The 12,808-nt window shown below is 42.4% G+C and overlaps 1 protein-coding gene across 1 annotated transcript in view; it reads left to right on the top strand.

Moving 5' to 3' along the window:
* The window catches only part of ANKH (ANKH inorganic pyrophosphate transport regulator), a 100,808-nt gene that overhangs the window by 64,235 nt on the left and 23,765 nt on the right, over positions 1-12,808 (top strand). The window contains exons 3-7 of the mRNA XM_074576171.1: positions 2,559-2,677; positions 3,888-3,971; positions 6,384-6,554; positions 7,184-7,318; positions 9,214-9,306. Coding sequence (XP_074432272.1) covers positions 2,559-2,677; positions 3,888-3,971; positions 6,384-6,554; positions 7,184-7,318; positions 9,214-9,306 — 602 coding nt within the window. The remainder of the gene's footprint in view (positions 1-2,558; positions 2,678-3,887; positions 3,972-6,383; positions 6,555-7,183; positions 7,319-9,213; positions 9,307-12,808) is intronic.

Raw genomic sequence — 12,808 nt, forward strand, 5'->3', positions numbered from 1 at the left:
GCAACCTGGACTCTTGATTCCGTCAGTCCCCATGTGGGGAGTTATACGGCTGTGCTTCCTGCAGCAGTTTTTAAGTTTTTGTGCAGAAGTGTTAAGCAATTTCAATGGAACCAAAGAGACAGCTTAATGAATCAGACCCTCACAGGCGGCTTGCCTCACATGCCTTCCAAACTTCTTCTCCTTCATTCATATAAGTCGATTCAGAAACATCCATGTACTGCCCTGCCATAAAAGCAGTTTTCCACAAGGATTCACCATACAAAAATCCATGCATAACAGAGTTTTCAAAATACTGAGCAAAAACTGATGTATCGATATTTGTGCAAAACCAAAAAGAGGCCGTGCGTGATGTATGGCTGGACTGCAACAAGCACGCGGACACTTAAAGAACTAAACCGGCCTCCCTGCTCTGGGGAGAGGTTGGAATCCTGTTCTAAGGATTTTCCCTAATCCCTTTCAAAAGGAAACAAGGCTGGGAGTGCTTTAGGAGGATAGCTAAGAAACTTGGGGATTACTGGGTGAACTGAGAAGTTGTGAGTCTCTCATTATTCAAATGAAAGACATATAGATAGGGAACAGCATAGGGAAAGGGAGTCTTTAACATTTTAGCATCTTTGGGGCAGTGCCGGTTATCTGGAATGAGGCTCGTGCCTGTTCCCAGTGCTGTAATACCACCTTCTTTGCTGTAATACCACCTTCTTTTTTACTACCTTGTTTACTCTGCCTTGTTCGGACTTTAAAAGTCCTTTCAGTCCTGTTAAACATTTAACTCCTGTATCTCTAAGCCATCAGAAAACAATGATGACTTAAACGCCTCTTTAGTTGCTTCCAAACACTGTTTATGAGTTATAAAAGTTAGTTTTAGGCTAAAAAGATAGAAAAACTAGTGTTAGCATTTGTCAATCCAATTGTGTGACCTGCATGCATGAAAAGAATGACTTTACTGAACTACTCTAATGAAGGTCTGTACAACGATAATAGAGTTATTATAAATTCAAAATCAGATAGATGTTCACATTTGGAATAATTATTTTAGAAAAGCCACAAGTGGAAGAGACCTGAAGTAAGATTCCCCAGGCACAAGTAATTCTGCAGCTACTTGTGTTGGGAGGTTGACTTTACAACCTAATCATTCTTTTAACAGCTCTTACAAGCATATAGAGGAAACTACATAATAATAAGCAGTTCTAGAGCACGGTTTATAAAAGGTTAAAAGCTATTTGGATTATTTAACTGTGCATATTATTTAAGTCCCCATAGGTCAGAGATTCCAGTCATAGCTGACTCTTCATTATTGCCGGTCATGGGGAGGACTCTGGGGTTACTAAAGCAGCTGGATAATGTGGGTACTAACAGAGATGTAAGCAGTTCTTTAGAGAGACGTCTTATCAATGCTTATAAATATCTAAAGGGCGGGTGTCAAGAGGATGGGGTCAGGCTCTTCTCAGTAGTGCCTGGTGACGGGACAAGGGGCAACCAACACAAAGTGGAACACAGGAAGTGCCATCTCAACATGAGGAAAAACTTCTTTACTTTGAGGTTGCCAGAGCACTGGAACAGGCTGCCCAGAGAGGTTGTGGAGTCTCCTCTGGAGATACTCAAAACACACCTGGATGTGTTCCTGTCCAGCCTGCTCTAGGTGAACCTGCTCTGACAGGGGGGTTGGACTAGATCATCTCTGAAGGTCCCTTCCAACCCCTACCATTCTGTGGTTCTGTGATTCTGTGATTCTGTGTGGTAAGTCCCTGCATTTGTGCTGTCTTCAACCCAACACCTTGGGAAGAGAGAACCTGGCAAGAGGCATGTTGCCCAACACTAAAAATTCCTGTCTGGGGTTGAAACAGGACGGCAAAATAACATACTGGCAATCAGAAGTGGGTGGCAAGCCCACGATTTCTAGCAGTGCCCTTTTCTGGCTTGTGGCTCCTGAGATACCGGCTCTATATAAGTAAGGAAATGAACGCTGGTCGAGGCTACCCAGAGACCGTACAGTGAACTGCGCAGTGCCCTGACAGGTCCCAGCAGAGGTGGTCATTAGGTGGAGTAAGGGAGAGGCATAATGAGTGTGATTGATGTTGTATGCAATTCATAGTATCCTTTTACAGCTTTGGGCAGATTTACAGGTAACATCATGAGAATGCAGTGCCAGTAGATGGTTTCAGCATTTATAAAGTACTACAGCCCATGAAATACTCAATGCATGGTGAAAGCAGCTTTTCAGACAAAAAGCCTTGAGTTAATGAAAGAGCAGTAGATTTTCTGGAGTACCAGTGTGTTCATTTAGCAAACAGATGTGGCACTTACTATACCCGTCTCCCAACCCAGCCATTTGTTATCACTCCTCTGCTAAAGGTTACTTGAAAAAGAACCACGAGAGAACTCCTTACTCATAAACAGCAGCTGGTGAGGCTGTAATATCTGGAAGCCCCTGCAGCTGTTTGCTAAGTGGATGCGTGTCTGAGCTCCTAGATGTCACAGTCTTTCAGGTACTTCTGAGTATCTTACCCAGAGTCTATACGTAACCTTTATTATTCATTCCTATTCTTTTGTCTCTACAGCGTATAGCGATTTGGGGTATTACATTATTAATAAGCTGCACCATGTGGATGAATCAGTGGGAAGTAAAACTCGGAGGGCCTTCCTTTATCTTGCTGCCTTCCCTTTTATGGATGCCATGGTGAGTGCCTGAATCAGAACTGAATTTTAATATGAATGGGTTTTGGGGTTGGGGCTTTTTGTGACCTTAGTTTGCAAAGTCTGTTACCTGATGGGAAGCTGGAGGTGTGCAGAAGTAAGGTGTGTCCTTTGCAAGCAGTAGCTCTGGATATACCTGGACACATCATCTCCTGCTACCTGGAAAAAGCATCTGGGTGGACTTTGAACATCCAGAGATCATGACAAATGTGAAAAATGTCAGCTGCCTTGTTAGAGTATGCGCAGGATGGAAAGCACTGGTCATCTTCTGATGAGCTGCACCATTTGTCTGTGTTGTCTCATTCCAATTTGTAGTGAAAGAGTTGGATTTGCCTTGCATTCCCAGATCACCTGCAGAGCTCACAAGGAACAGGCTCGTTTTCTCAAAGCAAATTTCTTGAAAAGGTATTTCTTACCATCAATTTTTGCAAGCACAGCTAAGTCCAGTGTATCTGAAATGCTTGGGCAAGAGAGCCACACATGGCATGGGCTGCTGCTTCCCAGATCTCCAGGCTCACTGCTTGTGGCCTGCACAACATAAAAATGTGGCAGATCTCTTTAATGCCTTTACTTCTGTGTAAAACTGGTAAAGGATAACCTTCTCATGACCTGCCTCCACCACTTTCTCTAACATTTGTCTGCTTGAAACAGTAGCTGACAATAAAAAGAAGTTGGATCATTAAGTTTTCTTTTCCAGACAGGACTCAGTATAACTCAGTGGGCCAATTACACGTCAGAGGTGCATCCAGCTGGTGAATGGGAAGAAACACTTTTTCCTTCAGATTATTTAGTATGAGGTGTCCCTGCCCATGGCAGGGGTTTGGAACTAGATGATCTTTAAGGTCCCTTCTAACCCGAACCGTTCTATGATTCTATGATAATCCATCCTGTGCAGCATCTGTTTTATGAAGAGGGGGCAGTTTTTTATGAGATCTGCTCAGAAATTTCTATACAGTCTGTTAAATTATTCCCATTCTCCATGTCAGCCATGGCAATAAGGAACTGAATGCAGCAGTGCTTTCTCTGCATTACTGGCTTAACACGTGCCCAGGTTCACACCAGGTACTGCTGGCGGAAAAGAGCTTTGTAAGTTGTTTGTGTACAATGTAACAATGAGAAAACAGCATTCTGGGAGCTGAAATCTTTCACAAATATCATAATCACTTCCCAAACTCTTCTTTGCCTTTTTTCAGGCATGGACCCATGCTGGGATTCTGCTGAAACACAAGTACAGTTTCCTAGTGGGATGTGCCTCCATCTCAGATGTCATAGCTCAGGTAACGACTCCTCTTAGCAGTCGCTGGTTCTGTTGTGTTACAGACTAGATGCTTTCCTAAGCAGAGACTCTTTTGTACAGAGACTGTCTTCTCCCTCTACCGTAAACAACACAGCAGAGGAATTAATCTTGTGTGCTGTTCTCCGGTTGTTTCCCCATCGTGTCGATGCTGTTTGCTGACAGCTGTGGTTTTGACTGGTCTCACTTGACTGGATCAAGTCAATCCCAAAGCAATGTCAGGAGACGGGAACCAGGATTATTTGGGGTAGGGACATGTCTTCCAGCAACTCCACCTGTTTCAGAATGGCTGAGAAACAAGCTATATATAAATGTGTACATCTGGGAAAAAAGGAGGTGAGGCAAAGAAACAGATGGCTTCTACCAGTCCTGAGGCTGATGGAGTGCTTTGAAAGAGACCTTTCTCCCCCGTGTGCATTCTGCCCCATGCTTCGCACAGTTTCACTGAAATCATGAGTGGGGCTTGTAGGTGGGGAAGTGAAGGCTTGATTCTCCACTTCACCTGTCAGTTTTGCACATGCTGCCTAATCCAGTGCGATGCGGTAGTATAAGCCATCTTCTGAGTGCCAGTATGGCATCGTTCTTCTTACTGGTCCAAAAGGTGAAGGCTCAGAACTGCATCAGAAGGGATCTGTGGTGACAGCCCCTGGGTGATGCAGAGAAGACCAAATCTTGTTTGAATTTTCTTTTGTGAGGGAGGTGTTAAATATCCTGTTGCTTTGTACTAGACACACTTAAAGAACAACATTCATACACCTTGCTGATGGGCAGTGTTGTAGCACCCAAGAACCAATATACAGCCCTCTTTTTAAAGCAGATATAAAAATATTACGAAATGGAGAGTCCCAGCACCTGTAAAACAGTTGCTGTACTGCCCCATTACCAGCTGAATGGTGTAATGACTGGGTAAGAAAGAGGATAATAGCAGTAAAAGATCAAAGGAAATATGAAGTCAACAGCACTTAGTTCAATTTTCCATAGCATTTTCCTCCCACTAAATATGAGCAAACCATAAAGCAAGTTGAACCATTCAGTCAGCTGCTATTCTATGTTTGGCAGGTCTGCCTCTCTACAGTACCGTACTAAATCCCTGAAGATAATACCAATTACTGTAAATGACCTTAACTCTCAGGATCTGCTCTTTGTCCTACAAAGTTTGCTGACCCTAGATGCATGTCAGGTCACATACAGCTAAATACAGAAACAAATTCTTATTTTGGCCACAGTACACATGCCCTTTCCACAGTGGTTGGTGAGTGGGGTGCCAGGCGTTGTGAAGAATAAGACACCTGTCATCTTCTCTCAACAAAATAGCGCACAGAGCAAGAGCAAATCTGGTAGACAAAAAGTTGTGATTCTCCATGCCCCCGTAATTCCCTACACCTACATTTGCTCCTTACACAAGCAATAGGTGCACAGGCAGTGGCTAATTCTCCTTGCATAGCTTCATATACACACTTTTTGTGGCTGACTGCCTCTGTTTGCTGCAAAACAATTCAAGTATTTCTTGAGCTCTAACAGTGAAGGAGAGAACCTGCCCCTGAACAATGTGTTTTGTATTTCTTGTCACTCACTTGCCAGCATGTCCTGGCAGGGTTGTCCTTGATTCTGCCATTCACAGAACGAAACACAGTTTCGTTCCCCGTTGTCCCCCCCATCCAGAGACATTTAGAATGTAACAGTCACACCATCAGTTCTGTACTTAACAGAAGAGAATAGTATCATATTAATAAATTCCTTCGCATTTTCTGCATTGTGCATTTAATCTTATGAGACTGAATTATGAGCTGTTCATTAGCCCAAAAATTTCCATTTCAGTTACATCAATGGGGCACTTAGCTGAAGAGAAAATGATGAAATATTGAAATTTCACTCAAAAAAGTAGAAAATTAGGATGACAAAAGACTTCCTGCTTCTAAATGCTGAAGTGAATACTTCCAAACATCTGGCTTTTTGATTTCCACTGCCCCCTCGCCCCTCCAAAAAAAAGTAGGGTTTAGAAGCTGACCCTAGAAGCATGTCTCCAGCCGCAGTGAGTATCAGAATAGCACATTCTCCTGGGAAGGGGGACACTCAGCCACATGCTTGCTGACAGACCTTGCCAGACTTTCATGCTAACCTTCTCCTGTTTATGGTTCCCAGTCTGGCACCTGCCCATACCTTCAGGGACTGTTTAATAGAGCTTCTGTATGCTGTTAGCTCTTGTTCTTCCTATTTGTATGACCGAATGCAGGGAGGGTCCTGACTAAAGTTTCTAAGTGCCACAAGCTTGAAGTCAGATACTGTAGTCATGCGTGGTTGTTGGTTCAGATGGACTAGCTTGGAGTCAGGCAGGAGATATGTTGGCCCTGAAGAATCAGACAAATTACTAATCATGAATTTGTTTGCCCTACAGGTTGTTTTTGTAGCCATTTTGCTTCACAGTCACTTGGAGTGCAGGGAGCCTCTCCTGATCCCGATCTTGTCTTTATACATGGGAGCACTTGTCCGGTGTACCACGTTATGCCTCGGATACTACAGGAACATACATGATGTCATTCCTGACAGAAGTGGACCTGAAATGGGGGTACATTTTAATACTTTGCTTAATACTTTGAGCACTTTTGAATTCAGTAATTTTAGGCTTCCTTTTTGTGTTATAATACTGTATTAAACCACTGTGCATGAAGGGCCTCCTCTCTCTGTCCTGCAGGGGAAAAAAAATTCATGTAGAAAGACATGGTAGAAACTATTCCAGCAATGATGCGCATAAGGCAATGCTTCAGGTGGTATTGATGTGCTGTCTACTGAGCACCTCTGTACTGAGCTCTCTCCTTCTAGTGCTGTAAGACAGCACAGAATGAACTAAGTGGACACCTTATTTCACAGAGAAGAAGATCTCAAAATTCCTCTTTTTCCTGAAATGTCATATTGGTGTTCAGATATCTTTGTCTAGTAGCCAGAACAAATTATTCAGATAGATACCTTATGCATTATTTATTGAGATCCATGACACAGCTTCTTTGGAATCAGTATTGCTAACATGGGTGATAACATTTTAAGCCCTAGCTGTTGAAAACACTTGAAATGAATATACCAAAGTGACAGTGGGTGGGAAAAGCAAAAATCCTTTTTCTGTGCTTTTAGTTCAGTTCTGTATGTTTTTTCCAAAGCCAGTTCTTTGTTTTTTTTTTTTATTTTTTCCTATGTATGCAGGGAGAAGCTACAATAAGGAAGATGCTGAGTTTCTGGTGGCCTTTGGCATTAATTTTGGCAACTCAGCGAATAAGTAGGCCCATTGTCAACCTTTTTGTCTCCCGGGACCTTGGTGGCAGTTCTTCAGCCACAGAGGTAAGAAAGTCAGTGCTCTCCATTACTGCAAATGGCCATTTACATAGAGTTGCCTCTGTGTTTTTCTTCTCAGCCATGCTGGCAAGAAAAAATTGTCCTAAGTACATTTCTGTTTAGTGCTCTCTTTATCCTTGAAAAGAAGACGCTTGGACTCTTACCATGAGTGTTTCTGCCAGGCCTAGTGGGACCTCACCATCAACAAGGACAGTAGAATTTTTTCGCTGAACATTTCCTGTGTCCCAGGTTTTCATGCTCTACATGTAGGTACATACGCTCTGAAGCATTCAGATCCCAGAGATTTCAGGAAAGTCGTCTGTAGTCCCATATTGCACTATTTCATGTCATGTACATTTGTGGGCAGGCAAACTGATGTGAAACAATCCTACTGTTAGCAGTCAGTGCATCACACAGAATAGGGCAGAGGCGTAAGGAAGCACATTAAAAAAATCTGTCTCCTGGTTAGAATATGAAATGCACCCCGTTTTTCCTGAGGAATTTCAGATTACTCCAGTAGTCTCCTACAGCTGATGGGAGCCAGACTTCTGACCGTAAGGCAGAGCCTTCACCAATTGCTCATCATGAGCTGACCTAGTCTCTTGAGAAGCGTGAGAGGTCTTTGCTGCCAGTTTTGGTGGGAGAATGTCTAGATCCACGTAGTCATTAGCACATCTCTCACGCTTTTTCTATAGGAAAAACAAAGCTGTAAGTCACTAAATGGAAAGGAAAATTCAAACAGCTGATGCCTAACAGACATTCTGTCAGCTCGGCTAATTTGTCATATGTAATACTGTGTATTTCACTCGCTCAGGAGTTGCCAGTGACTGCAAATAAACAGCTGTGGAGAGAGAATTTAGGAAACACTAACGCTTCTACATGTGTAAATCAGGGATCAGGCTATGCATTAATAGCAGTCTTGGTACAAGGGGAGCCAGAGCACGTTAGCAGAGATTAGTTTGGATTTCTTGGTAACTTTTGATTTTAAGTGCATCACATTTCATAGCTAGCCTATTGCATTTTGTTGCCATTAGGATGGCTGCAAATATATGTCATAGCTGCTGGTTTGCTAGTCTTTTTACATGAACAGTAATGGTCACGTTTCAGTTTTCTCTGATTTCTGAAATAATTGCCTCTGAAAAGGGAGGTGCTGACAACACAGATAACATCAGTGTCTGGAGCACCAGTGTACACAGACGTTTTATAGGTCCCCTGTTCAGTAATATCAGCAACTTTCAATGTGGGCAGGACATCCCTATGAAGGGCTAGGCTGTAGCATATTCATGAGGACAGCAAGTCCACTTGCACTGGCCAACTCCCACTGCTTCTGTTTGGACTGCCAGCACAGTTACGGTGACTGGGGTAACTTTTATGGTGTTGGCTTTGGTGAGGCACTTTTTCACTTACCAAATACAGGTTCTAGATATTTAGGAAAGCTTTTGTGCATGTGTTTTGGGATCCCACCAATTAAACAAGTAAAATGTGTATAAATTAAATTTACGAAATATGATCCAAGGCTACTGTGAGCTGTAAGGCATTCTGCTGCTCGTGTATCTGTAGGTAAAATAACTCAGGAACAATGTGGGAGGGGAGTATTCAGCTGGCTGAGGGGAACACACCAGCTCAAGTTAACTGTTACCGCAAAGTATCAGAGTAATGGTGAAACAACAAAGCTGAGTAATGTAGCTTCATGGTGCAAAAGATTTCCTAAGCTTTAAACACTGGGCCAAATGTTGGACACTCTGGTGGTCTTCCTGAAACAAAGAGCTTCCAGTCGCCTGCCTGGTTTCTTGCTCCGTCAAGGTCAAATGTGGTGATGTTGGTGGGAAGTGTCACCCTATGTTAGTTTAACTGTTCTGTTCAAAAATTTGAAGTTCATGTTTCCCTGTCTTTTTTCATAGGCGGTGGCAATTCTGACAGCTACATATCCTGTGGGACACATGCCGTATGGCTGGCTGACAGAGATCAGAGCAGTATACCCTGCTTTTGACAAGGTGAGCGCCTGCGTTAGGGGTGTAATAAATGCTTTTCATGTGGTTTCACATCCATAGTCCTCCTCTTTCTCTCTGTTACGACATTTTCATTTAGGGGTGGCTTCAGTGATATCAGAGGAATTTCTGCCAAACAAACATGAAGAAAGTTAGTTCATGGCTCCATAATCAAGTATAACAGATTCTTTAAATAATAAACCATCCAAAGATTAAACAGGGCTGTGTTAATGGCCGTCTGTGCTTTTGCTTCTCTTTACTTTTGCTTTTGATGCCTATTGTTCCTTGTCCCATTGATAAGGTTTTCTTAAAATCCTAGTTAAAATGAATTGGGTTTTGGTGGCTTCAAGCTGTTGTCTGATTTATGATTTTAACCTTAGCTCTGTGTTACAAGGCATTAAGCTACCTTTTGAATAGATAGGTGCTGTATTTTTAAGGATTAAAAAAAATCCTCACTTACTATGATGTAGCTGCTTAGCTAATGAAGTGATTTCTCACAAAGTGTCCATCAGCGAGTGAGCAAGCTCATGTCTCTGCTCCAGATTCTGTGGTATTTCTCAAATGGGTTTGGGTTCGTTTGCTCATGTTAATATTTAGCAAAGGTTGTTTCATAGAGTGACAGTAACACAGATAACAGACGTTATTTTAGTAGTACTGACTTAGCTGACCGAGACTATGAAGATTTTTGTTGGCATAACACGTAAGTACATAAGAATGCAAGTACTGCTCCTGGAACTGAGCACAGAGTAAATATATAACCAAATTAATTTTGTTTAGACTCTTTTTTTGCACTGTTTTGGAACTGCTACTCACTAGGCCATATGCTGTGCGAAGAACAGTCATGTCCTGTGACACTCTAATTCAAATGCCAGATCCTGTCCTTCCCTTTATTTACCAATTAGTAACTGAACTTTCTGGTTCCAAATACTGATGAAAAAAATGTTTGCTTGCTCAGGGACGTGCTTAACAGAAGCAAGCCCCGTTTGATATGATCCACCATATTTCCAAGGAGAATTTAAAAACAAAACAAAGAAAAGTCTAGTCCGTCATAACTTCCTATCCTGCCTGTGTACAGCTAAATTGACCTGTCAGATAAAATACAATATGCAGGCTTTCTCAGAGATCACGCTGCATAAAAGGAACTGCAGATGCAAAACCAATAAACTGCAAGATAAAAGTGGTTTGGGACAGGAAACACAGGGGCTGCTAACCTCATCTTTACGAGCAACAATCAAATGCGCTATTGCCAAGCAAAATTAACAGCAATTAAGACTCCGAAATTCAGGTCTCGTTGAACTGGTGGAAGATGTGCTGCCAAATTCAGTGGTGACAGGATTAGACCATGATTTGTCTGTTTGTTTATTTCAGTTAAAAGGCTCCTCATAGAGCTCTTGTGGAACAAATCTGAGGAAGAAAAAGCTAGGGTAAGGCACAGATAGCTACAGTTTATCTAATTGCCAAAAGACTATATAATAAGGATTTTAGTTGCATTTTTTAAGAGCAATTTGGCATAAAATGCACTAAGTGAGGTAGCAGCAGTATAAAGGGTATCTCATCCTAGCAACCATGTGTGCAAATGCCTCCACCATACCTTTCAGACAATAAATACCAAACCAGAAACCCACAGTGGGTTTTTTTAGATCGCTGTGAGAATTGCTCTATCCTCGGTCACATGTCATTTGTGTGTCACTGTGCCTTTCAAAAGCTTTGTTTCCTTAAGCTAAGGCTTTCTCAGAAGAGTCTGGATAGAAGTGCTTTTTAATTTCCAGACTCTGTAAAGCCTCCACTGTGATTTTCAGATGCTGAAACAGTTTGCATGCATGCGAACTCCCATGTTCTTTTGTCTGTTACTCAGAAAGCTGACAATGCTGATGGACATCAGAAGCACACTGCATTGCCTTAACTGACTGATGGGGTTTGAGATCCAGAAAGTTTGCCCCTCTTTGGTGCCTCTACTGGAGAAGTCAGATTCTTGTCTTCACAGGGAAATCATTACCTCTGTTGACATTTGTAAAAGAGATGCAGAGTCCTGCTTAAGTCTATTATGAGCCTCTGTGTCCAGAGCAACCTCATGGCCTAGCAGTTACATTCTGGTTAAGGGTTGCTACTGATGTGCTAAAAGAAAACAGGCATATCCTACTTCTGCGCTCTGTTTACTGTTTTATATGGTGATACTGCCATTAATCTTAACGGACTGTGGCTGCCGTCTGATTCAGAGCAACAACACCGACTGTGAGAGGGTGCTATTTATCTGATTAATCGGTGGGAGTGGATACTCTTTTTGCTCCGTAATCTGCATAGTGTTTTGACCCAAGAACTAAACTATGTGCAAGAGATAGGACTAAAGAGTATATGGTCAAGAGTTAGAGCAAAGGATGGAGTACAGCAAGGGCACAGTTGGCAGCAGTGAGGTAGGAATGACCAAGAGCCCTTTTTCTTCACAGCCCTTTTGGATGCCTGGATTTAGGTATGCTTTCTTGCCTCTCTATTATTTTAGCCTTGTTAGAAAGTTGAGCCACGCAGCAGAGTTTGTTTAAACGCTGGTGGGTGATGTAAGCAAGGCCTATCCTCACATACATAAAAACTAACAGTAACAAAGTATTCCTTCAGAAACACAAGGAATAAGAATAGACACGTGAAATAAATGTTTACAGAGAGTTTTCATAAACTGTTCCCAAAAAGGGCAGGCGTGGGAGTAGCTTCCTGCTTTAGGGTCTGGGTTGCCAACATGCATCCTCACGCACCCAAGGAGATACTTAAGCAGGAGTTTGGAGCTGTGCAGGTGCCATCCCTGCACTGATCACCACGAAAGCTTTAAATAGCGAAATTCCATCAACTGTTTGAATGTGTGTGAAGTCATGTACCCTTCACAGAGCTCATGTTGGGTTTGTCCACTCCCAAGATCTGTTTGCGTAAGTTCCTATTTGTCTTACGAGTAACTTCAGCCTCCTTTAGGAGGTTGACCATGTGACAGCCACGGCTGTTCTACCTGAGTTACATCAAGGATGAATAAACGTTGTACTAGATCTCATGGTACGTTTTTTATCAGCGTGGGCACATACTGGTGTATCTCAAACAGCCCCAGGGTGAATGCAATAGATCACCAAGAGCCTATTTCTACAGGGCTCCAAATGGTGCCCTGCTTTTGATATCCCACCCTCTCCTTTCACAGACCATTTAGTTTGTTTTTATGTGTTCCCTGAGGGCAATTTTAAATCTTTAGCTTCATTTGCTATATTAGACATTTGGAAGAGGGCTTTTGTTGTTGTTTTAAGTAAAACTTTGCTGCCATGTGAGTACAGAGCCCATGTTCAAGGTGGAACATCTAATAATCCTAATTATGTTCTCTTCATTAAACTGCATTAACGGAGCCAATCGTTCCAGGAGGGTTGTTTGTATTACCTACTTGTCTAATTGGATCAGTAAGGGTGCTTGCATTGGTGTCTGGATTTGGTACCACTCTGTGGTAAAAAGGAACGGAATCCTATTTTTCCTGTGAAAACATGCT

The sequence above is a fragment of the Larus michahellis genome, chromosome 2 (assembly GCF_964199755.1).
Source record: "Larus michahellis chromosome 2, bLarMic1.1, whole genome shotgun sequence".
NCBI classification, from domain to species: domain Eukaryota; kingdom Metazoa; phylum Chordata; class Aves; order Charadriiformes; family Laridae; genus Larus; species Larus michahellis.